Here is a 27,361-nt window from a genome sequence, read left to right on the forward strand (position 1 = left end):
AGCAGTATGTAAATCTTGGGAATGACAAATCAAGAAGACCATATTGAAATCAAAGAGCGAAGCTGTATCTGATAAATAATAGCTTTCCCCTTTCTTCCTGCTTGCTGGTTTTTTGTTTGTACTAATTTAGTTGCAAGTACATGTATGCTGAAAGCCAGTATGCTAACAGTCTGAGAAATCAGTCAGAATTTGGGGGAATTTAGGATTAAGTTATTTGATGTGGAATAGTTTTCATCTTGCTTCTTTCTGTTGTTCTGGTTTGTTTTCATTGCCAGTAATTTTGAAACATAACTAAAATGCTGCATATGTATTTGACCTGATCTAGAGAAACAGGTTGCGCAGAGAGGCTGTAGATGCCCCATCTCTGGAAACATTCAAGGCCAGGCTGGACAGAGCTTTGAGCAACCTGATCCAGTTGAACGTGTCCCTGCTTATTGCAGGGGGGTTGGATAGATGACTTTTAAAGGTCCCTTCCAACTCAAATCATTCTATGATTCTAGAAAACACAATTCTAATAGATGCTGTTCACCTTAGTGAACAGAGCAGCAGCTGGGGGATACGAGATCTGAATATCATTCCTGGCTGTGTCTCAGATTTGCTGAGTAATCAGTTGAAGGTCTTTTCTCTGGCGTGTGCCTTTGTTTTCCTATCTCATGATCCAGGGAGTAAAAAAGTATTTAATAGCTGGTCATCTTAATGAGGAAAACAATGGAGTTTGCATGCTGTCTTGAATCTTACAATGAAAATGTCTGTTACTTCTTTTTAATATATAAAGAACTGTTTTTAAATAGCAAAACCAATTGAAAATATATATGCCTGTAAAAATACTTATATTGTGAAATTAAATTTCTGTGCCAGGTGTAGTTTTCTACAGGTATGTTTATATGGTATTTTTCTTTCAGGCCCTGCTTGACACTCAGAATCTTTTGAGAGCTCAGATTACAAATTTTACTTTCAACCTGGGATTTTCAGGGAAATTTTATCACACAGGTAAGAATGAAATAATAAAATCACGTTCATTTTGATGGTATTCTTTCTAGTATGAGGGAAGCAGGAATGATAGGGACTAAGGGTCAGAGTAGAGAGAAGAGTTTCCTTCGTAACAGAGGAACTAAAAATCAAATTGTTCTTTCTTCCAGATTGCTTTGGGACATACATGTGTGTGATTTACTGATTCAAATATTTCTCCTAAAGTTATTATTCTGGATTAACCTTTTGTTTGAGCTGTAGTCTCTCTGGAAATAAGCACGTAGGTAGAGTCTGTAAATGCCTCTTTGCAGCCACATTTAATTTTTTTCTTTTTTTTATTTCCTTTTTTTCTCAAACAAACAAACAAAAAGGTGGTCATTCTTTGCATAATAGTCCAGTAAGTAGAGCAATGATGTGGAAGTAGGAAAAACAGGCTGTAGTTTCTAAGAGAGAAAGACTAAGCCCCTCAGAAGTGTCCTGTCAGACTGTTAAGTTTCCTGAAGAAGAGGAATGTTCCTCCTCCTGCAAGCTGCGACATACAGAAATGGCAGAGTCACAGGGCCAGGAGTAGGACTTGCAAGAGCCAGTCCAAGCATGGGATGACAGCTTTCTATAGGGGTTATATGTATTACATATGTGTCATAGGATAACAGCAAAATCAATCCTGAGGGTGGAATAAACACGTCTCTTATTGTTTCTTTATAATTTCATTCAAAGAGGGGGACATGAAATTTGAGGTAGCCCAAATGCTTGCTGCAGAGCCTGTCCCAGGAAACGGAGAGAAGGAGGCACGTAGAACTGGTGAACTGGATTTTTCTCTGCATCTGTTTCCTGAGTGCACTTATGTGATAATTCTAAGTGGGCTGGAACATGTCAGGATGAGGTACCTGCAATTCTAATAAGCTGCAGTGCCTGCATTAGGTGCCAGTATGGAGCAGACTGGATTCCTCCTTGTCTTTTATTAAAATTCATTTCCTTTCAAGCTGCTGAGTGGTAAATTCCACCGATCAAATAAAATTTCCTATTGACTTAACTGAGAGATCTGTTGAGCTACCACAGTTCATCCTTTAGGATAGTTTAATCTCTACTGTAGAGATATCATAGCAGTAGATATTATCCATTACAATAACTTCATATTTAAGCCACTATAGAAATAGGGAGAAATAAAAGATAAGGTATTGAATAGCATGTGATATAGAAGAAAGAAGGTGCTCTTTATGGACAAAAAGAAAGAAAAAGACACACGTGAAATTGGACAACATCAGAGTCTGGAAGAGGGAGACAAAAGACAACACAAGATAACATTATAGTTGAAGAATATTAACAGAAAAAGAGGGAAGTGAAGTGACATGTCAGGTGAGACTCGGAACCAAAAATAGATTTATTCCAAACCAAAGATAAATATGCAGAGCTTGAATATCCTTGACTGCTGTGCATGTTACATAGCAAAGGAGTGAGCATTCCTCTTCCTGTGCTCAGTTGTGCACCTTGGTCAGTATTACTTGTCATGTTAAGAAGAGGCAGGGAAAGAAGTTTGTTATTCAGAGCTGAACAGGTGGAGAGGAGAGCAGCTGGGGCTGCACAGTCTCTCCACGGGTCTTTCTAGGTCTCAGAAGACTTCAGGTAAACTCGGTAAATGTCCAGGTTTCAGCTCTGCAGTCCAGATGTCACCTGCACAATGCAGAGAGACTAGAGATGCCTTAATATATTCACATGCACGATGTCACTTGCTCCATCTATTCCCATCCCTTCCTCCCGCTTTGTCTTGCCTAGAATTGCCCAGCAAACAGTCCTGACTGCCGAGTGCCTCAGCAGGCAGAGCTACTTTCCAGACGACTTCTTTTGCCTCAGTTGACAGTTAGATGCTTTGGAGGGAGCACGCACATGGGTTTCCTGCTCTTGGTTGAGCGGGATTTGGCAAAGGTATTTGTGTGTTTGTAGTACAAACCGACCCAGTTAGTGAGTGTAAACTGAATGAGTTGAGCTGCTCTCTCTTACAGCTCGTCCCTTGCTGTGGCTTTCTTCCTTTCATGATATGCTTTCTTCTCCCTGATCTGGCTATCGTATGACCTTTAGGTACTCCTCTCAATTTCTTTGATACTGTGTGAACATCACACAGGGCCCCATGGACTGACACAGAGTCCTAAAATCTAATGATTCTACAAATATTGATACATTATTACATATGCCTGCTGGCATTTTTCATTCAGTGCTTTAATTCCCTCAGAGATAATGAGGAATAAAATCACAACAGTGAAGGTATGTCGGACAAGGTTTGTTGAAAGAAAGAGGAGAAAGCAAAAGGCATATAAGGTTAGTGAGAGTATGGCCGCATGGATGTGAAAAGCATCGGAGCTGAATGTTCATCTGAAAGGCTGAAAAAGTAGAATGGATGTTGCAAAATGCTGAAAGAAAGGATTTGTGAAGTTGTGTTCATTGTTGGAGGGAGTGGGAACAATCAGATAAGCAGGAAACATGCACACGTTGAAGTGTTAAGATACACGTTATCAAAGTTTAGCTCATGCAGGCTTTACAAGGCAGCCTATTAAGGGGCTATTTAAATTGGGCTGCGTTTGACAGGACTAGCCAGTCATTAAATGTGCACTGTTATGAGAATAGATACCTGGGTTTGAGGGTGTGCAGGGTGTCCTGATCTGCCAGCTAATTAGACCCTGACAGTTCCCATCCCCTGGCTGCTGTCAGATACTCAGGCTGAATCTCTGTGAGTAGGTTATCCAGAGCCGAGGCACGGGCCTGAGCACCGAGGGCAGGTTGTTCTTACCGTCAGGTTACACGGATGGAGGGTGGGTTGTTGTTCCTGTCAGATTACACAAATGTCCTCTGGAGCGCTCCAGGTCCCGCCAGCCCCCACCCTCCACACAGTGCCCTGTGCACCCATGGGTGCACCCATGGGTGTCCCCGTGGGTCTCTGGGGTGCAGCTGCCCCTCTTGCAGGCTGGGAGGATTTTCGAGCCTCAAAGCAACCAGGCAGCTCAGGGTGAGAGGACAGCCCTGCCGCTGGGTTATCGACTGCGGCAGCTGCAGCAGGAGAGGTGTGGGAGAACGGCGGGGCCACGCGCTGCTGCCCGAGCGATTTCCCTTCACCAGCGCAGCAAGCAGAGCTGGCGGCAGGGCCTGTTCTGGCACCACATCCTCAGGAACAGGCAGGAGAGCAGCTGGAAGACAGGCCGGGACCTGAGAAATAACTCAGTGAGCTCCAGCCACCCTTTGTCTCTTCAGAGATGCAGATTTCTGATATACGCCATAATCAGAAAAACAAGAATTAGCAGGGAAGCAAAAATAATTGTATTATGCATTTTATTTTGAAAAGGCTGCTGGAAAAAATACTGCAACATATCATAGTTAATGAAAGGCAAAGAAGTTGGATCAAGGAGTGAATTTAATTTGGGCAACGAATACAAAAAAAGAATTGTCAACTTTTTCATTTATACTCTTTAGTAAATGATCTCGTATACAATTTCTCCAATTCTGTCCTTTAGCTGCTAGTGTTACAGACATAGCACGTGTGTGTGCAAACTATGCTGGGAAAATGAGGCACTCAGTCTTTTACTTGGCTATAATTACTTCAGGAAAAGGGATTTTTATTTGGAAACATTTAAAATCCTCAGTGCCTGAAGTGGTCACATTTTATTATGTTAATTTCATTCTTACATTTTCAGACATTCGTAAGATTATAATAAAAGTTAGGGGTTTTATTTCGGGGATACTTTTTTTTTTTTTTTTTTTTTTTTTTTTGCAGGCACTGAGGAGGAAGATGAAGGCGATGACCTGCTGTTGAGATCTGTCGATGAGTTTTGGTGGTTTCCCCATATGTGGAGTCACATGCAGCCTCACCTCTTCCACAATGAGTCATCACTGGTGGAGCAGATGATCCTCAACAAAAAATTTGCCTTAGTGAGTTGTATTTTTTGCATTTTATGTTGAATTTAGGTATTCAAAAACCATTATTCCTATTTTGTTGGAGAATCAGTCCTTGTAGAATTTGTTTTCAGGTCAAGTAATTGAAAAAAAAAATAAAAAAGGTAAGTTTTGATGAAGTGAATTTTGTAGTCGCTGAATTTTGTGCTATGAAAATTCTTTTTCTCTACAGTTTGGATTTTCTTCTCAATAAATTTGTTTTCTGCATTACTTTATAGAAGATTTTGAATGGAAAAATTCTTTCAGAATGTGGAATTAATACGTTCTCCTCTTAGAAATTCAATATAGATAATAATTCTTCCATTTCAATATTTTCCTAAATAAAATTTTGTCTGAATAACCCACTGTTTAGATTAGAAAAAAATCCAGTTTTCTGAAAGAAGAAACGCTGCATCAAAACATGTCAAATGACTTTGTGAAAACACTTCATGTTAGAATTAATGAAGTGTGCCACATTTTCAAAGATGCTTTTCTGCGGTGATACCCGTTAACATCTTATATATTCCCTCTGGATCAGCTTTATGAAACTTTTTTTTTAAAGCATTGCCTTTACAATTTTTTGTTCACAGCAGAGCTCTGAAAAAAAGTTTCAGGGAGAACAATTAAAAATAAAACCAGATCATTAAGTCTGAAAATACCAGAGAAACAGACTTACCTTTTCTCTACAGTTACTTTCATACAATGACACCAAACTGCCATGGGTAGTACGTATTATTTATCTGAAGAAATGGTCCAATGTGAAGAAATAAAGAAGTGTTAGACCGGAATACTTCAGCAAACTTAAGCAAACTCATTTACTGAAATACACCTACTCTTCCAACAGCCTAATTTGACTTCTCTCTTTTCGAAATACAGTGGTTGCTCATTAGCTGGCAAGTAATGACTTTGTTCCTGGAAATATCAGAAGAAAAAAAAGGATGTGCTTGTGGTCATGTGTCAGTGAGTGTAGGAGGAAGGCAGAGACCTAGAATATCGAGCAATTAAAATCTGTATTTGAAAACTTTACTCTTACGTATACTTTTTCTTTCTACCAAAGACTGTACTAAGTTTACTGTAAACTGTAGTGCTGAGTACAGGCTAGCTCAATTTTATTCTTTGTTTAAAGAAAACATTTCAGTGAGAGTTGAAGCCATGAAAATTTTAAAATCCTGTGTCCATACTTCCCTTTTTTCTTTGATTCTGTGTACTTTTGCAAGTTCCACTGGAAATTAAATTAGTTCTTGTAGTTCTGGTGTGATGCAAAAAGACTTAAGAAATCCTCTGGGATTAGTCCACAGTATGCAACCATTGAAGTATGTTATTAGAATAACTCATATCCAACCCTGGTTTTGATAATTTCATCTGAATTTCTATTTTCTTGACTACTTTACATGCCTTAATACTTACAGATACCTTATATTAAACATATATATAGCTTCAGACATGAAGTTACTCATTAATTTGCTTAAAGCATTTAGATTAATAACAAAGTATCCTCCTTTTTTGAAAGAGGCTGAAATTGTTGATGCTTCATGCGTTATCAAACTGAATGTGTGTATCGTGTGTGAAATGCTCAACTTGGGAATTACAGTCGCTAAGAAATAACAGACATTAATACAATGAAGATGATAGGCTCATAATTAGAATGAAATATTTTAATTACATCTTTACTACTGCGTATTGTAAAACTTGAGGGAAAAATTCAGACATTAAAATTCAGACATTTGTTTATAGCTGAATGAAGGAGATTAAATGGGACATTAGAAAATGCAATTTCTTAGAAGTTCTGTGAAGATTTTTCTTTCTGATGTTCATGCATGCTTAAGTGAAGTAGAAAAGACAGAACGATGAGGAATTGAAATATCTGTGATGGAATTAAATAGTGTGAAGCCGTATAACTGATGGCATATCCATCCTTTATCTCCCCATGCAGTAAACTCAACAGGCCAGATCTTAATCATTCGCATTTTGGCAGATTACCCGTAGTGCACCCCTGGCGTAAACTGGCAGATGATGTGCTCCCTGGTGCAGTGGGGCTGCTGACGAGGTGTTCGAGTCTTACCCGGGAGCGGGATGGCCTTACAAGAATTCCAAAAGCTGTACCAGCCTCCGGATGATAAAATTTTACACCCCAGTGTGTGTGCCATAAAGTGCTAAAGGGAAATAATAGTTTCACCAGTATTTTAAATATTGAAAAATTATGGTTCTCAAGTGTGATTAAACCATACCTGTCTGTTACATGTGCCATTATGCTAAGTTCAATGTACCCTTTAATAAGGAAAAAATAGCTTTCTTCCCTTGCAGCCTTCAAAGCTTTAAAGTCTAATTTCTCATTTTTTTTCCAGACCAGAAGCAAATTCTGCTTTTTGTGAGCATGCGTTGTTTTGAGCTGTTAGTAAAGCTGTCAGATTTAAATTATAACAGGTAGTCTAATATTGAATCCTGGTTATTTAGGCTTTTAAGTCCAGTATCTTAGCATTCCTGCAGCAGTCCATTGCTCCACCAGAAAAGATGAAGATGACTTTACTACGTTCATGCACCTGTTTTTCTTTGAGATAAGAGAGTTTTCCATATTCCTTAGTAACTAGTTTATTCAAAGGAAGAGACCCAAGTATCAGCCTACTCTTACCTCTGCACACAAAGTGTGATTAGAAAATATGGTGAATATGACAATAAAAATACAAACAATGTAAAAAGCTCTTAAACAGAATTCAAAGGTCTTTCAAAGGCAGTTTTGCAACACAGCAACATCTTATGGACAGTGTATTCTGCTAATCAAACCATTACAGAAATACCTGCTGTATAGTGTTCCCTTGAAAAGTAACCTGGAAGAAAACACAAAAGGTGTCAAAATTCATTAGAGTATGTTGGAAACTAGCAACTGGAAAGAAAATATATTGAATGTCAAGAGAAGGTAATACCTGCAAGGTCAAGTATGTAAACAAGATAAGTGACAGGAGTCTGCAAAAATAAAAGATGTGCTACAAAAGAGGTTAGTCTACAACATCTGCCTGTTATCCTCAATTTTACAAGTTGTTGTCTTTTCTCCTTTTTTAAAATGACACTAAAATGATTAAGCTGGTTTTTCAATACGGCTTCATGCTTTGAGTGACTAGAACGGAAATGCAGCGACTTTCTGTGAAATTCAGCTAACAATCCAAGTAATTGTGTGGGTACATGTAGTGGAAATCACATTTTTGTTATTGTAACTGCCAAATGCTACCTGTTGTGTTGAATATGTGACAGTAATTTTATCTCTAAATTCTTAGTTTGTGAGCAAATTCCTTAGAAGAACTTGAAATAGTGCAGCTTTCTGTTTAATGTATTGGTTGAAGTAATCAGTGTAATATACATCTGTATCACTCTTCCCTAGACACTCATAAAAATATTTATTTAAAAGGCTTTTCTATTAAAATCCTTCATCTCATTTTCACTACGCTGCCTTCCATCTCCCTTACTTATTAGCATATTTCGATGTCACCATTATTCACATTTCAATCCTGGTTTTGATCTCTCACAAAGGATTTGAGAAATGCCGAAACATCAAATTTCTTAAATTTTTGAAAGCAGTCATTGTTCTGTTCTATTTTAGGAACATGGCATTCCGACTGATTTGGGCTATGCAGTGGCTCCACACCATTCTGGGGTCTATCCAGTACACGTCCAACTTTATGATGCCTGGAAAAAGGTCTGGAATATCAGAGTTACTAGCACAGAAGAATACCCACATCTGAAGCCTGCAAGATATAGACGAGGCTTCATCCACAAAAATATCATGGTGAGTTGTATTTATGATGTTCATGTTACAACCACTCTACCATTTGATGAACAATTTATTTCTAAGCGGAAAAGCATGGTATCCTGAAAGTTCATGTTGTGAGAAGCACATATTGCTGTGCATAAGTAGCAAGATATATTTGACAGTATCTTGTTAATTAAAATCAGTCTGTTGCTGATGATGTTACTTCTGATGAAGGTGGCCTCTAGGCACCCCGCTGTTAACAGTTGCCAGGCTGTTAACTGTTCTAGTCCTACTGTTAATTCTGGTGCAGAGATCTCAAGGAAAAAGTCAACTTTGCATCTTTTAACAGAATATTATGGGTTAGATTTTTAGCAGGTTTTAAATTTGCATAATATGATTAACTGCAAAAGAGTTTTGCCAGTTTCTGCCATCTGAGAATCTGGATCTTGGTGCATAAATATTTTTTTTCTTCTATTTGAGCGGTGCACAGTTGCCCTCCTTTTGCTTCTTGCCATACAGAAATGTGAACTGTGCTTTGGGCTGCGCCTTAACCTGCAGCTGGGCCAGCAGTCTGGACACGGGACAGACATTCCCAAGAAGGTTGAAGCGAAGGAGGGCACACCTGCCCATGCCCACCCCCCTACCTCCAGCCTATGAAACTGCCCTGTTGTGGCAGCCACAAGTCAAATCACACAATTTTTCTGTATTACATAATTTGCAGTGTTTGCTGACAGCAGTATTTGCCAAAAGGGGTTATACACAACTGACATGGAAAGCGTTATGCTAACACCATCTGGTCACGGAGGTGTAGGCTATTTCTGATTCGCATAATGTCATTATTCTCTCAGAAGTGTTTCGAAACAACTTTCTAAAATACTTGATGGTATGTTCTTGAGTGACTTTCTTTTGGAGCATGTAGGAGAGCAGTGAATGGGAAAGATCCATGTGTGTGTGCTGTATTATACTTCTGGTTGCAACAGGCAGTTTTGGAGGGTCAAGTCCCTTAGCAAAAGATCTGTCACTTAGCTTGTAACGTAATATATTGTCCATGAGTTACCATAGATACCACTTTTCTAAGCCAAATACTAATATTTTAAAGTTTAGATCTATTTTCAGATGAAGCACACTAAAATGATCTCCAGATATCCAGGAAAAAAAATTGACACCATATAGATTTGAGCTACAGTTTGTTTGCCTCAAAGCAATAGCTGCATGTAGAATAATGGGTTTGTGGATATGCTCAGGGGGCGTGAAGCATTTGAGGAAGATTGATTGACTCTCAGAATCTCCAAAAATCTCTTTCATAAATTTTTGTAAAAACATGTCATTTGAAGATGCATAATGAGATTTAACACAAGGACACTAGGGCCAAAAATCTATTTCCAAGAATAGTTGTATAAAACCACCTGTTTGGGGAATTTCAAGCTGCCAGTTCTTCAGGGCAAATGCATTAATATTTTACATCTGCAGGCTTATACTTGTGAATACATGCGGTAAGAAAATCATTGTGTAATATTTGCCAGAGCATTTCCCATCCAGTACAACTTTAATGCCTCCTTCTGTGAAGAATTGTTCTCATATTTCGTCAGTGAAATCTGGAGTTTTTAAAAAAGTATCTGCAAGTTCATCGCAAATACACAAATTCCACACGTTTTCTGACAATGCTGAATTTATGATCTGTGGTCACAATATCCTGTACATTACAAAAAAGATGTTGGGAAATGAAACTACAAGAAACAAAGAGTATCTACAAAACCACAGTCTATGTCAAGTAAGGGATGTGTATGTTTTAAAAGTTTAAGTTATATAATAAATATTATGAATTGGACTAAGATGTTTGAGAACAATCCCAGTTTAACAACTGTATGTGAACATCAATACTCTGTTGTTTTTCAATTAAAAGTAGACATAATTTAAATACTGTCCAGTGAATTATTTTCTGAGTTTGATAGAAAACATTTTGAACTTCTACCGGAAAACCTAACTGCATTTGTTAGTTATTCCTATTCAAAAGACTAGTTCTTTGCTTCTTTTTAAAAATCCATGATTTTGTTTATGCTACTTTTTATTGCAATCTGTGTAATAAAACTAGCACAGTTGAGTGAGAAGCAAATATTATAATGCAAGCATTATTGATGAAGTTAGCACATGTCAGTGTAGAATTATTATTGGTAGTGATGCCTAAGCAAAAAAAAAAAAAAAGTACTTTCAAATTCTAGTTTAAATTTCCAAAAAAGTCATCTTTCAAATGAAAAGTGGGACTGAATAATACAATATAGACTGATAATATTTCAGATTATGTTTCAAATTATTTTAAAATCTGAGAAATCTTTGATGACCAGACTTCAAATACATATTGTTATTATCAAGTGTTACAGACAAAATTAGTTTGAGGAGGTTCCTGAATTGTAACTTACCAACTAAGATCAATCTCCAGTTTTAAACAAAATGTGATGAATTTTTATACATTATTTCAGTGATAATAAAAATGTTGTTTCTCTCAGTAAGCACTATTTCTTGATCTGCCTGTATATTAATGCAACTAGATCATTATTGACTTCTGGCAAAGTTGTGATGTCAAATCTACCCAGCAATTGTCACCAAGAAACATTATCAGTTATATTTTACTTTTCTAGCATTTATTATCTCATGAAAAGTATAAACATTTTTGTTCTGTGAATTTCTCCTGATTTTTTGTCTTTTTTTTTTTTTTTTTTTTTTATAAATTTAGGTGCTTCCTAGGCAAACTTGTGGCTTATTTACCCACACCATTTTCTATAAAGAGTATCCTGGAGGCCCAAGGGAACTAGACAAAAGCATCCAAGGAGGAGAGTTGTTCTTCACAGTGGTTCTCAATCCAGTAAGTACAATGTAATTTATTTTTTTTTTAATTAAAGGAGAAGTTACTAAATGCTTCAAGGCTAATCAGCGGGGTCTCCCAAATAGTGATGATTGGTCACTGTGAGCTCTTCTGCTTTTTCAGTTCATTAATGTAAGATCTAATATTGAGTGTGTTCTGTTAGTTGTGCAAAAATAATCTCTACTTTTTTTGTCAACTGTTTTATTAGTAATGCAATAGTAGCAACTGTTCTTGTTCTTCTTTACTTTTGTACAAAATAGGGACACCAAGATTTAATTTTTAAAAGAATTCAAGCATTAAAAATGGGTATTACTATGAGATGAGTACCTCAGGCAAAGTCCATTACCCTACTCTGCCAAATTCATGTTGGGAGCACTCATTGATTTGAGAAAGTTGGAAGCAATAGGTGCTTGCACTTAAACCTGTTCTAAGCATTTTCGATTGCCAAATCATAATAGCTTCAAAGCAAATGAACTACCTAGTTAATACGTCTGCTTAACCTTTCATTTATCTTTAATGGAAGAATAAAAAACAAAGGAGGTTATGAAACTACAGAATACTGGCAGAACAGTATAGTACTTCAAAGTAGCATGGAATTAGGTCTGTTGCATCAAAACTGACCTTTTAGACAAGCTTTTAGGTGAGTTTTTCAGCCGAAGTCCAAATGAAACACATAAATAAAATTTACCTGTTTCGTACAAATGTAATCACTAGGACTCATTATTTTCAGAACACCAAAGGGAACAACTCTAATCCTTTGGAATAAAAGCCTAGATATTTTTGTGCCCTTTTTTAATCTTTCATAATTTAATGGAAGCCCAAAGGAAAAAAGCTTCTGTCAGTGACTTCAGAAATTTGTAAGCAGGTGTGTTTTTCAAGCCTCGAATTCTTTCGGGCTATGGTTTTGATTCTTCTTACAGTGTTTTGTTCTCCTATTTCATGTCCACATAGCAGAACTAGGAAATAAAAACTTGCTTCCCGAGCACACACGTGGTCTCCCTACTAGAGGATGGCAGTAGTCCCAGTCCTAATTTGGATGATATATATCATGTCAGGTACAACATGTTAACAGAGGAGAGGCATGGAAAATTCCTTGGATGGAAGGAATTGGTACTATAGCAATGTTCTGGCAATATGTGGATTTTAACTACAGGCTACTAGCTTAACAAACAAGACTTGGAGGAAGACATATAGTAACAACATTTTGAGACAGCACAAGCTGTGTTCCATATTGAAACACAGCCATGACTTAGCCAAAACCTGGTTTACCATCTTACTACAGTAGGGAAACAGAAAAATTTAATGTGGTTGCTCAAGGCATAAACTCTTTATATTGAAAGAATGGAGAGGAAGACAAGATAAACAGTGAAACAATCATTATTATTGGTATTAATCTTAGAAGTTTAATCATGCCTGCCTAACATCCCTATATATTACTAAGATCTTCAATTTATGCATTGCATTGTGGACTGTGTGATCACGTAGTTCTGAGAAATATGATATCCCCAATACAATACAGGCTAAAATAATAGAAATTGAATGCACTGTTTTCTAAACACAACTGTAAATGAATATCAGGCCAAAATTTCCCCAAGACAAATTGTTGCAATCCTTTTACAGAGTGACTTTGAAAAGGCAATGGGTCTGGTTTTAAATATCTGCTTATAAATGGTTTCTAAAGTTGTAAGCATTAGCCTGTCATGTAATCAATTTAAAATTAGGGTATGCATCTTTGTGGTTTTTAAGTATTACATGTATTTATACTATAATTTGCAAGTCAGAGTTGGGCAAAGATTAGGCATTAAAATGAAAACTAAGTAGCTTTAGAAATTTGTCTAATTATGAAATGGCATTTTGAATTTCATAAGCTTTCCTGTGTTTTCATTAAAATTGCTGGGATTCCTTGACATCAAATACCCAGCCTTTCAGAGGATGCAAAAATTCCATCATGAGACATTTTCTAAACATTTTCACTCATGCAAACCTATGAAGAAGAAACATTACCTAGGAATCATTGCAATGTCAGCTAAACAATATTCTCAACAATATTTAGTTTCCAAAAATGGAAAATGTGGGTATAGATTAAATGTAAATCTTAACAAAGACCCTCATTACATTTGCTGCTTTAATTTGGATCACTGATTTTAAGTGAATATAGTTTCTGAGGTGTAAGGTAATAGGCTGAGGGTTAAGAAACTGAGTATCCTACGCCGAAATAAATGCCCTTAAGAACAATGCCCCAAATTTCTTTGCGATTTGGCTGCGTGATGGTAGCTATTCACAAGAGAGGCTCTGCTTCCTTATAGTATGCTAGATCAACCACAATCTGCAGAATAAACCACAAAAAACCACAGGACCATACGTGCATCTGTGAGCTTTTGACATGAGAACCAGCCTTATCGCCCTGTTCCCAGGGTACCTCACAGTCAGAGGTCCTGCAGGTAACAAAAGCATCAGTCCACACAGGAAATCCTGCTGGGCAAACAGTCTCTGCTGGTTGTCTTATATGGGAACTAGGAGCTGGTTTGCTGGAGTAGCTGATCTTGTGGTTGGCAAGCTATATTTGTTTGGTGTGCGTTTATATCCCCTCTCTGCTGGTTCGATTGCAATCTGATGGTGGCTGTGAAGTGATCTTGGTGGTTCTGCCCACTGTGTTCATAAAGTATCTAGAATGCTGAAGTGGCACCAAGCTGAAAAATAGCCTAAGCAGTAATATAACATACTATCTACTTTCCCAATAATATTTTCTATGCCTATCTTCTGTTAGAGATCTTGCTGACTTCAGTGGCCCTTGGGCAAGATTGTACTATATCAGGATCTTGCACAAAAAAAAAAGAAAAAAAAAAAGCCTTCAGCAGCCCTGTATTGTTAGCATACTGGTATTATTTTCCCCACGTTACTGGTTGGATAAGTGACTTAAGGGGAGGTTGTGTGACTTGCACTAATTTAGCCAGGGAAAGCCACAAGGAAAACACAGATTGTAGAAGTCTTCAGTGGTGTCTCATCCAACCAGACAGCTCTCTGTCTTATTATTTCACATTGTTTTTTTCCTGTCATTACTTCTTTTTCTTCTCTGTTTTTATGTTTTGAGTAGCAATGGTTCACATAAGAGCACGAGGATGTCTTTCTTCTTGTTCCCACTGCTTAGTAAACTCTTCCTTATAGGAAAGAATGAGAATGTCAGTGGAAACAGCTGGCAACAAAGAGGTGTAACCTACTACTAAGCAGTATCAATACCACATTAAGAGAATCACAGTGAGAGATGATCCTAGCAATTAAAAGGAGACTGAATTAAGCATATTTGCCTTTTAACTTCCTTTATAAATGTTTAAACAACCAATGTTTAAGGATCTGGCTCTGCTATGCTAAAGTAAGTAAAGCTGACTTTATTTAATATGGCATCCCTTTATAAAGAAAATATTATTTCTTTATCAATTTATTTAGCATTAATTTCACCAGAGACATTTCAGAATAAATCCTATTTTTTAATATTTAAATGAAGAATCTGTACTGACTTGAAAACATTTTAGCAAGTATTTTTATTTTTCCTGATAAACTTGTAAGAATCTTCAGTGACTCCAGATTCAACTGTCTTTGTCTGCAATATTTCTGTTAAACATCTCTTCGAATGAAATTGTACCAGTCTTCTAAATATGTCTTATAAACGATGAAGTGAGCAATTAGATTTTGAGCTATATATAATGACGAGGTAGGTATAGACACGGCCATCAACTGCAGTATTTCTTGTCAGGTTTGCTAATAAATCGCTATCCATACTGACAAGACTCTATCAACACTTCAGAACCCCTCTGAAAATAATTAGACTTAAGAAGCAGGACAAACTAAACATAGCTGAACTGAACATGCCTTTGGAAAAACTATTTGAATATTTCTGCCACAGTATATTTTCCTCATCTGCAACTAGGAACATACATAGACATTGCTTCTTTATGAAAATATGTCTGTATGGGTTAGTTACCCATCTGTGCCATAGCTGTTGTTTCTCTAGGTAGTTGATGTGGGACATGTACAATAAAATACGTTATGTAAGAACTGTGACCAGAAGAGTTCAAAGAGCACTGATACAATATTCAGAGACCCAACTTACAAATGAGCTGCTTTCAGTTTGCGCATGTGTTGCAATGGATTTAAGTACCAAAACTTGATTAACTGAGAACATAATTTTCAAAGTAACTAAGACTATCTATTACAAAATTACTTGTTTGATATATAACAGCACTGTGCAACCATTAACAGGAACATAATAAATCTGAGTAATGTCTTGCTGAGTAGCTATACATGTTACGGTAATACATGAACATAAAGGCTATACACCCTTTATCTTTCCAACATTGTGGCTGGAAGAGGATTCTGCTAAGGACAGCACTGCATATTGCAGCATTTTCTCTAATGATGTGCGTGTTCTCCCAGGAGAGCAGCTGTTAGAGATGTGCTATTAGAGCAGCTTTTGTCAGATGAACAATTGAAATTCGCTCGCCTGTCCCACAGGGCGATGCAGGCTACAGAGTAGGAGACAAACACACCGACCGGCACTTGTTCTCCTTGAGGCTGCACGGACAACAGGAACATGAGTTCCCTGTTCTGTGAGATAACTTGCTTTTAGTTAAGCCCATTTAAAAAGGCATCATTGTGAACAGCATGTTATATCCCAGTAACAGAAAAGTTCCTATATGTGAGCTGGTATATTTGGATTCCTTGGAATGTAGATAAATCAACAATCTTAACATGTGATTCTGCACATTTTGCACAGTGAAGTCAGTGGGATTTTTCCCATTTTCTCCCCCTTGTCATTCCTCTTAGTGGGATAATACGTAGGTATATCCATGTTCCTTATTCTTTAAGGCATTGACATGCTGTGGAAGAAACAGAGTGGAAAATAATGGTGTTGTATAGTGAATTGTGGAAATCCATGGTACAGGTTCATCCAGAACACTCTTCAGACTTGATCGTATTCATAAAGGTGGAAGCAGTTGACTGAATAGGACTATGGAGGACTGAGAAAAACTCCAGTTTGCAGTAAAATCGAAATGATCAAGATTGATTTTATTTGAATTTAGATGAAAAACAGAAGCAACTATGAAATTGCATGAAGAATCTAAGCATTAACTCCTGTTGTCTGTCTTGAAACAGAAAACCAGAGGATAGCCACTTAAATGAGGACGAGCATTTTAATGAGAATTGTATCAGGATCTTGCTCCAATGTGGTGTTTTCATCATCAAGAACTTACTAAGATTTTAAATACAGAATTAAATTTGGCTGGATATTCACATCTGTAGTAGTTGGTAGGACATGGATTCCATATAAACTTCCATGCTTTATGTAACCCTTAAAAAGTAGGGAAGATTGCTTTTCACACATCTCCCAGCTGTAGAGTATCCTGTACTTTTCCTCATACATGTCTGATACCATCTGCTTCTGTAGACATCATATTGCACTGGAAAAACAGGCCAAACACAGGACAGGCCTACTGCTTTTATTGTTTGTTGGTTGGTTGGTTGGTTTGTTTTAATATGGAAAACCTTACTCTTTTTTCCAAGTGCAAAGTTTCAACAACAGAAACAAAATTTGTGAAGCAGACCAACAATATTAATGGGGGTATATCTCATCTGCTTTTTAACAGTTTGTAAGATTTTATTACTAGATTTTACTCCAATTTGTTAATCTATTTGTTTTCAGATGATCATGTGGAAGGTATATTTTGATTCTAAAATCCAAGCAGTCTAGTAAACCCAGACTGCAACTTTGATGAGAGTCATAGTCTAAAACAATATTGTATGCTTCTCCTTTTCTGTTGACACTAGTGAAAGTTAAGGTGTCTCATGTTTAACTTGTAGAAGGCATGCATAACCCAGTCCTAAAATATCATTTGAACTATGGAAGATACACATTCAGAGCTTTACTATCCTACAAGATGTTTAAGGGAAAACAACTGTTCATAGAAATCTTCTATACCTTTTCTGCCCCCAAGAAAAACAAACAGAACATAATACAGTAATTCCATTACACGCACTTACCTGCACTTCTCTTACAAAGTACTATGTGTCTACAGACCTAAAGAAAAAGGAAAACGTCGTGTGGAGAGGAATTTGGTGAAAGCCTTGAAATGGCTGACAGCCCAACAATGAAACTGATGTGTAGCCAGCTGTGTGTTCTCCATGTGCTTCCAGCAGTACTGATCAAGAGGGGAGACTGTTAATGGTTTAGGCCCTTTGTCTGATTGATCTTAAAATAATTGTAATCTTTATGTGCATTCAGTTCTAAGTATTATTTTCCTCTAATTTTTACCTCTCCCAAGTTACAGTGAGTAGAGCTGTTATTAAGCTAATTGGCTTGCAGCAAGGGAGAAATTATCTCCTTTAGCACTGAAAATAAGCGGATTTATACGAGCAGCAGCAGAACCTACTGTATCTTAATGTGACCCTGAACAAGATGACTACTCAAGCTTTGGACTACAGAGAAAAATACAAAACCAAAGACATTCAGGCTCAAATCTTCCCTTTCTGCCTGTCCTGCTTTGCACAACCTCGTATTTAATCATACTGAAAGTGAGAGGCAGGAAAGACAACAAATGTGTTGAGGAGCGCACCGATGTGCAGGTACCTCCCTGTGCTCTCATGTGTGGGGTTCATTGCGGGCATCCCACGGCAGCGCATTGGGAGCATCTCCTGGCCTCTCTGGGGGGCTGGTTCAGTTTGGAAGGCTCGGCCCACTTTGTGCATCAGTGAGACAGGCAACAGTTTTATCTCTTCCCTGTCCTCTTGTGCCCATTTTGGGAACTCTTGGGGACACCAGCAATGGTCTGGGGAGTTGCTGTGAGCTGGGGTGGCATGGAAGTCAGTTTTGCCTGGCATTTCGGTTGACTGCAAAACATTCCTTGCCTTCCTATCTGTTCTTCAAAGCCCACCCAAAAAAGCCAAAACCGAGCCTGGTACTTCGTGGATGGAATAGACGAAATTTAAAAAATTATGAATGAACAGGCAACATGGAAAGGCTGTGGAACAGACAGGATTAGCTATCTAATTAGAGGTGATTCCTTGTAACAGTGTACAACAAATGCATTTCAATTGTGAGCAATAAGAAAACTTTTGCCTTCAAAATTCTCAAGTGGGAAGCCCTGTACAAGTGGTTTACAGCTGTTAGTGAAAAAAGTCTGTTGGACAGTACTGCCAGTTGGGAATTTGAGTCACAAGAATAATGAGCAATTTACGGAGAACAGTAAAAAAAGTTTGCACAACAGCTGAAAATAAACTCAGGTTTCCTGACAATCAGATTAATTATTCAGAACTACACTAAATACGTAGTTTTGTTTGATCTTATGAACCTTCTCTGGCATCATTATATTTACAGCGGGGACACTGCTATGTAAATCAAATTCAAGTAGTTGGCTTGCTGTCTGTGCAAGTGGACAACTCCATGGCAGCTCTGAAACCAGCAGGACAGCCTTGGAACAAAAAGGGGAGTTGCAAGCTGGAATCTGCATTGGGTGGAATCAAACACAGCTTTTCTGGCAGCATAAAGGTCTAAAAGGAGTATCTTTCAACTATTACAAATATATATTCAAGCATAGACTGCGATTTAATTTGTAATTCTATCACTTTGTTAGTCTAATGGAGCAAAGCCAGCTGTTACCGAGTCTCTGAATACCTGAAACAAAACTCTTCCGAGTAACACAGAGACTATCAGAACTGCGAACAGAGTGTGCACAATGCCAAATTAATTGGAATATGGGCGTTCTGAGGGTTAGACATACTCTTGTGGCCTGTAAATATTTGTTCAGTAGCTAAAATATCAGCAATATACTAAATTGGTAACGCATCTACTTCTAGTGCCTAGTAGAGATCACTTAATTAATTGTCAATCATAATTTAATTTCATTTTAAAGTGTTGTGTTTAACTTCATTGAGTTGAGAGGCCTGAGTGCTGCCTTTTAATGTTGTTGCACAGATTGGAGAGTGACATAGTGCCCATGACAAAAGTACCTTGATGACTGGTTTAATAGTATGAATTTATACAAGTTGGATGGTAAAAATAATGAAGATGCGGCCAGTCCGTAAGAAATGGTTATTACCAATTTTTTCTTATATCAGATCTTCTAGTTCCAGATTTAAAATGCCAAAATAATAATGAATCTGTTTAACACCACCGGTGTCACTGCAAGTCTCAGTCCTCCCTCTGCTTCTCTGATGGTTACCAAAGAGCGTACAGCTGACCTCTGCCAAGGGAGGCTTCTCTTGGGACATAGTTGGATCCTGACAGCTTAGTACAGGGGTCTCCAAGGTGAGGTATGTGCACCCCACGGGGCGTGCAAGATGATGGATTTGGGTGTGGGAAGAAAATATTGGAACTTCAGTATTAGAAGTATATAGTTTATACATAAATATACAGGCATTGGGGATGCATGCTCAAAAAATTTTTACTGATAGGTGCGTGCGATCAAGAAGTTCAGAGACCAGTGGCTTAGTGGACTGCTGTTCTACAGGCATTTTACTGTTCTAAGAGGCTTTTGTGCCTAATTTGTTTTACTCTACTATAGACATTGCTGCTTTTCTTTCTTGCAGTTTTACTGTAACTGAAACCAAATCGAAAAGTCCTCCTGATGTGGTAGACCATGAGGGAGGTACGAACAGAAAAGAGTATGAAGAATAACAGTGAGGTATAAGCGCAGCCTGTTCATCTGCAAAATGTTTGTGTAAAATGGAGTTTGAATATGAAGCAAAGTACATTTTGCTTATCAGGATATATGGAAGGGAGTCAGAATATTTGCAGGTTGCCCTGCACAAAGAGATCCCCTCTGCTGCTTTCCATCAGAGCAGCTGGTCTTGCTGACTGATAAATCATTTCTGTCCCAACTCAGAGAAGCTTTGTAATTCCCCCTTCCAGACCTTCACAGGGACCTTGGTAAGAAACAACAACAACAAACACCTAAAAGAATCTTTCCCACTATTCTTGAAGGCTTGAATCATTCCTCTTATACCTGTATTACCAAAAATACAGAGCCCTTGACTCCAGGGTAAAGAAGCCAGGAACACAAACATGGCACAAACTAGTAGCAATAACTCTCATGCTTGGGAAGCTCATGCTTTCCTTTGGGAGGTCGGCGCCTTGTTTTTGTCAGTAAAACAACTGTTATCAAGACTGCAGAAACTTAGTTGTAGTGTCCTTGTTGCATGATTTTAATAGGTGCAGCATCCTAATAATGTTGATTTTGTAGCGATCAATTATTTTTTTAAATATTCAGCCTGCTAAATAACATCCATCTCTAGAAGCTGGGTAACATGTTGCATTTTTTTCATTTTGTGTAAATTGTTTATCAAACATCTACTGTTTTCTCTGTTCTTGATACATAAATTAGATCATGCTGGTTCATCTTTTCCTGATACAGGAGATTTAATAGCAGCAACTCAATCTCGGTCTCAACTCTAATTTGTTGACCTAGAAGCTATTGCCTCTAATTGGGAAATGTTGTTGTAGTAAGGAAATATGCGGCACAGAACGAGCATTCAACAAAGTAAAAGCTGTCTCTTCTGATTGCTTGTCCTCATTTCCCTACATCTCTGCAGTACTAGTCGGAATCCCAAATGTAATCAGTGAGAGCAAATTAGAAATAGCCCTTTGCCGTTTTATTCTGGAGAAGGAGGAGTACAGAAATGCTGAGAAGAAGCTGAAAGGAGCAGATTATGCAGCTGCCTACAAGGCTGTGTGAGAAGGCAGCGTAAAGCACCTTTGCCACTCTGATCCGAAGATGGGTGGGAGAAAGAAAGGAGCTGCTGCCTAGAGGCCAGATTTAGTCCCAAACCATCATTTTAAAAATCATCTGCATTCCATTTCAGTCCCCTTGTGAAAGATATTAAATCCTGTGGAGAGTGTGCACTGAAGTGCAATAAGACGATAGTTTGTTTATGAGGAACAGCTAAAAAGGGTGAGATGAACAAAATGCTGAGATGCATTAAAAGATTTTATAAGAGGGCTGGAAATAATAAAATCAAATCAGCTCTTTTTGGCTAAAAGGGAGGCTAAAATGCTTGTTAGAGTAAATATAAATCCTTTCACAGCTGCTTCCTTTTTGAAGAAGGAATAAAGAAATACATGAAGCTCTATTTATATTTTACAGCATTTCCCAGAGGTGCAAGATTATTGAACAAATAGTGTTATTTACTAGACCTAGTCTTCTGAGATGCCCACAAAGGATTCCTTTTATATGTCCTAATCTGTGGTTTTAAGAGAATAAATCTCTAATAGCACAGCATACTGTTAGCTGACACAGAAAAAGTAATCATTCTCATTAGTTGGAACTTCTTTGAATGAAGCAGAATGTGGGATGACAGAACAAAACAAAGCATCAAAACTCAATACAGAAGGCAAAAAGTAACAATTATGCTTTGTCTTGGTGCGAGACCGTGCACCTACAAATGGAAGCGGAACGGCAGGAGTTTCCGTCCCTGTGCACAGATTGGTGGGAACGCAGAGAGGGAGGTAGGAACACACCGTCTGCTGCAGCTGGGCCAGCACCAAGGAGAAAACCCTCAAAACAGCACTTGGATATCATTTTCTCCTTTTGGCTGGCGAAACGGGAGGAGCAGCTGACACATCTCTTCCAGCGCTGCAGCTGCACAGCTGTTGTCGACAGACCCCTGTGAGCACCCCTAGAGTAGGACAGGGTGCCTGGCAGGTTGGCGTCGCGAACTATGAGTCACCTCTCATCGGGATTCCTTGGGTGCAACATGGTCCAAGATCATTCTCAGAGAAATGTAAATACAGCCGTTACAGCATCCCGTTAGTTACACAGGCTGCTGGCTTAGCCTGGAAAGACCTTTTGCAGCTGAAAGCAAGAGTAAGTAGTTCTCGGGTCAGATCGAGTGAAGGCCCTGGATCAGCAATACTTCATCGTTCTGTGAAGCACAGGTTTGTAATTTGCTAATTTTACTCAGGTAGCAGTAGGGATTTTACTATGAATTTGTTCATACAGTATCTACAAGAAGGGAGAAACTTCTGTTCAGATTTTCCTGGAAGGTAGTATCAGCTAGTCTGTAATATTTTTAATGCCATATAGGAGTAAAGGAGACCTTTTCTACAATGTAAAGTTGTATATTAGATCCTGTATTTGGTTACACTAAGTATAGACTTCTTTAAAAGATTTAGTTATTTATGTTTTAAACCAGCATTTGATCATCTTCCTTTTTGTTGTAAATAATTAACCATAAAGTATTTGAAAAAAAAAACAAACTGTAAAGCAGGATCTAAGGTCTCTATATATTTCCCCTTCATTGACACTGTTTCCTACGCTGGACATTATTTATGACGATATGTCCGATCAATTTTTCAGCCTCCACTCTAACATTCTTAAAATTACAGTGATATTCCCTTCGGGGAAAGAATAATACGTATTTTTCCCCAACTAGCAATCTTTTCAAGTTCTCTTACTTTTTCTTCCAGTGCAGTGCTGTAGTTGTTGGCAGGTACGGAGCTGCCAGGAGGCAAACTGACGTTACGAATGTCAGAGGTCAACCCACATGCAGGAAAGAAAGAGCCTGTCAAGAAAACAAGTTAACCTTTTTTATGGAAACACTCTGATGGTATCTTTGTTGAGAACCAGGTAGTCCAATGGCTGGTCTGTTTCTGCTTTGAGAACTGAAATGAAAAAGGGAACTTGGAAAGGTTATATGTTAGGCAAAGTGTCTATTATTGGTTGCCTAAAAGGGAGTTGTGTGGTTCGTTTTTTTCGTTAATCTCACTTCTATTTGAAAAGAAAGATTATATCCTAATGATTTATCAGTGTATATCTTCTAATTTTACTTGAGTCGAATTGAAGCCCTCAGCTTTTAATATATAAGCCAAGAGGTGTTGCCAAATGACAGTATTAATAAAACATTTTCTGCAATGTACTGTGTTCATTCACTGCAATTACTCTGTAACGTTACGGTTAGATGTTCAAAGACAGAAGTTCAATAGCTTTGAATGTTTTATATCAAAGGAAGCCAGTACTTTAAATACTCTGAAACACAAGGATACAGCTGTAGATTCCAATGTTTCATTCTTTTCTTTTTCCTTCTTTAAATTGAAGGCTGGAAGTCCTTTACAAAACTTCAGTTCCTGAACTGATTTCAGAGTCATGGTCATGATAAGTCTTTTTCTGTTTAGTGGCTTACATCAAATTTTGCTTGAAATAGAAATTGCCAATTCATGGCATTAGTGGATTTATTTATAAAAAGGGTCACGCTTCTAATATTTTCATGGAAATCAGTCTGGAGATTTTATCTTGGGAGAGTTCTATTAAAAAAAAATAAAAACACAGCAAACAACAACAAAAAACTTTTAAAAAAATCACTGTTAAAGAGGCAAAGGTTTGGAGATTTTAGTGTAAGAACAGACTGTTTCATCAGTGAAAAATGACTTTGAAAACGGATCATTTTACAAAGCAGAGGTTTCAGTCCTCAGCCCTTGCTCAGTCCCTGGGAGCCCATCCCTGCAGTCTGCGTGCTCCTGCTCCCCTCATCAGCCTGGTTTATGTGCATCCAAACACACGTTCGTGTAAGAAACCTCCACGGCAAGCGTGGCTTCCACTGGGGCTGTGGGAGGGCATTTGGACCAAGGGGTGTAGCAGGGAGGATTTATCTGAGTAGCATTTTCACAGTAAGGTGTTAGAAGAGCAAAATACAAGTAGCCTTAGAACTGCTGGAATATTGAGTTTTTTAAATTATTATTTTGGAGTATTTTATGCACAATTATTAGAAAGTACTCAATCAGGTTTCAATCTTTTTTTTTTTTTTGGTCTCTGCATATGATTTCACTAGCTGCCCAGTGCTTGAAGAATAGCTTTGTAGAAGAGATGAGTTACTTATCCTATAAACCTTACAGTAGGAGCAACAAGATTTAAATCACAGCAGTAGAGGTCAGCTGTCTTTTTGGTCTCTGACTTCTTTACTCTTCCATGCAAACAGAATTCACATTTTTAATATCACATTTATTGTTTTTCCTGTATTCTCCATTAAGTGAATTTACATAAAGATTGTGTAAATATTGTACAACCCCAGGGTTGGATTGCATATCCTAGTTCACACAGAGCTCACAGTACCTGTTCCACAATTTTCTGCATTGATTGTGTCGAGCTGACTTGAGAAGGAGGATGTAATTCAATGAAGAGCAAGGATAGTTAGATCTGTGTGGATGCAATCGAAGTCTTGCAGCTCTAAATAACAGCAAAATGCAAATTAAATTTATGTTATCTGTGGTTACACCGCCATCTAGTGACACGAAGAGTCAACGTCTGCTTGCATTATTTTGTTTTCTAAAGATCAGCATCTTCATGACACATTTGTCTAATTATGGAAACGACCGCCTGGGGTTATACACCTTTGTGAATCTGGCCAACTTTGTTCATACCTGGACAAACCTGAAACTGCAAACTCTTCCTCCGGTTCAGATGGCTCACAAGTATTTTGAACTATTCCCTGAGCAAAAGGACCCTCTCTGGCAGGTAGGCAGCTTTGCTGACAAAGAGATCAGAAAAAAAATTGTCTTGATGGTGGTTTTGGTGAAGTTTTTGTTTCAGTTTCTTGTAGCGAAAAACAGTAATATTTTTAGATGTAATGGTTGGTTCCACAAGACATCTTACGGAAGCTTCAGCATAAGTGATTGTTTTCCCTGTCACTTAAAGCTCCATAGAAAGATCATGAAATTCATAAGTAATAATATATGTCATTAAAATTACTGTTAATGCATTTTATCTGTTACTTTACTTGCTTTTAGAAATGTGGGAAATACAGGAGAGGCATGTTGTATTAATTCTCTTCTTGTTTTGGAACTGACAGGAACAAAGTATTTGACATAGAGACCTACATGCATATTTTAGCAATTGGCCATTAAAGAAACTAACTTCTTTCCAAGTGTGTAAGGAAAAGCTGGCATCCAAAAAGAGTAAAGAGTATTAAGACCATAACTACCTTACTCCTAAAACTGACTGGCCAAGTAGAAATATATTAGATAGATTAGAAAGTTACTCCCAAAAGGCTGAGAACTGCCCCAGCAAGAAGTTTACCTGCATTTAATACATTGATGTTATCAACTCTGCTGCTTGATTATCCCACTCTCAAACTGAAAATCTCAGGGATGTGAAGAGCTGCTGAGGCTGCAGCCTGTGCTGACCTTGCAGCAGACACATGTTCAGCCCATCACTCAGCAGTAAGAACACGGTCTCTACAGAGACGCTACGGCAGCAAGCGGAGACCGCTGTCACGGGGGTTCTGCACGTACTCAGAGACGGGTCACCCAATTCAGTGGGGTGGGTACATGTGTCCCTACACCAATAATATGTATCGCAAATATCATCCTTCTGAGATGACTTGCTAGAAATATTCTAAGGAGCAATCTTTACTAAATCAAACGTAAAAATGTATTTAAGCTTGCTTACTCAATGTTTTCTAGCATATGATAGTGAATTGCCAACTTAGAATCCGAGTACGAGATTGCAAATTTGGACTTAAATATACAGCTTAAAATTCATGCTGTTACTGAATAAAAGATTGAACTAAGGGGGAAAATGTCAAGAAATTTGCATCATTTTAAGAGAGCGTGAATATAAAAAATGGAAATTAGCCTGTAGCCAAATGACTTGAAAAATAAGAATTACTTAGCAAGGAGATTTCTAAGTAACAGACACTAACGTGCTGTGTTTTGTCTATAATTTACATAAATCTGAACACAGTTACATTTTTTTAGCCTAGAAGATTGGTAATTCCCTTCATTTCAGTGCAGTACCACCAAAGAGCAGTGTCGAAAATTGTTTCCAAGTCATGTTTCTAACAAAAATTTAAACTGCTTCAGTTGTAAAGCTGCACATAAAACACTAAGATTCGGTATTATGTACTGATTTGAATCAGAGGATCAGAATACGTATTCATGAATGGAAATCCTTAAGTTATAATTAATTTACTATTTTAGTTTAATAACTACAGCATGTATAGGGTAGTAGCTGTTACAGTAACGTAAAAGAAAAAGTCAGTAATTAGAAAACTCATTAGCAATTTTGAATCTTCCTAATTTGTGTGTAATTGATCAATTGATTTTGAGTGATTCCCACATCTCAAGTATGTGGGATCAAATTTGTCTTTGGCGTAATTCTGCTGAACATACTGACATTTCATAGGAGAAATTATCTTATCCCAGGGTCTGTTGGGTAGCTTGGGCCACTGTTTACGTAGGAATGAGTTAGAATGAAAACCACATTTCATCAACATACTTGTCTGAAAGTGACTATTCTCAAAAACAAATCAACAGAACCACACAAACAACAACAACAAAAACACTTAACAGATACAGTTTCTTGTCTGGTTACATTGCAAATACCTTTCTGAATCACTGAAACACTTCTTTAATACGTTATGTGGTTTTCTATCATAAGGGAAAATAGTATTTTCTGGTAAGAATATTTGTACGTTGGTGAAAAATTAGTAATTTGTATAAACATAATTTAAGAACCTTATCAGGTTGTTCTCCATTTTAGAATCCATGTGATGACAAACGGCACAGAGATATTTGGTCTAAAGAAAAAACCTGTGATCGATTACCAAAATTCTTGGTTGTGGGACCCCAGAAAACTGGTGAGAGTTTATTGTATTTTAACAAAAGAGGCGATGTGTAAGTTCAAGTAGCAATACTGATTAATTACGTTTTACTCAGAGTGCTCTGTAGACATCTTGATCATCTAATAGCATTTTTTTTCTTTTCAGACATCACCCAAAGGTAGTTTAATAATGTCAGTAACAGCAGCAGACAGTACACATTTTGAAAATGCAGGGTTCAGGGGTGTGTTGGATTTATTTTTTTTGGCTTTATATCAAAATGAGTAACACTG

The 27,361-nt window shown here is 37.7% G+C and overlaps 1 protein-coding gene across 2 annotated transcripts in view; it reads left to right on the plus strand.

Moving 5' to 3' along the window:
* Positions 1-27,361, plus strand: part of LOC135988098 (bifunctional heparan sulfate N-deacetylase/N-sulfotransferase 3) — a 63,693-nt gene that overhangs the window by 22,728 nt on the left and 13,604 nt on the right. For both annotated transcript variants that reach the window (XM_065633736.1, XM_065633737.1), the window contains exons 2-7: positions 903-990; positions 4,730-4,884; positions 8,480-8,665; positions 11,361-11,489; positions 24,803-24,985; positions 27,011-27,107. In XM_065633736.1, the coding sequence (XP_065489808.1) occupies positions 903-990; positions 4,730-4,884; positions 8,480-8,665; positions 11,361-11,489; positions 24,803-24,985; positions 27,011-27,107 (838 nt within the window). The remainder of the gene's footprint in view (positions 1-902; positions 991-4,729; positions 4,885-8,479; positions 8,666-11,360; positions 11,490-24,802; positions 24,986-27,010; positions 27,108-27,361) is intronic.

The sequence above is a fragment of the Caloenas nicobarica genome, chromosome 4 (genome assembly GCF_036013445.1).
Source record: "Caloenas nicobarica isolate bCalNic1 chromosome 4, bCalNic1.hap1, whole genome shotgun sequence".
Taxonomy (NCBI): Eukaryota; Metazoa; Chordata; class Aves; order Columbiformes; family Columbidae; genus Caloenas; species Caloenas nicobarica.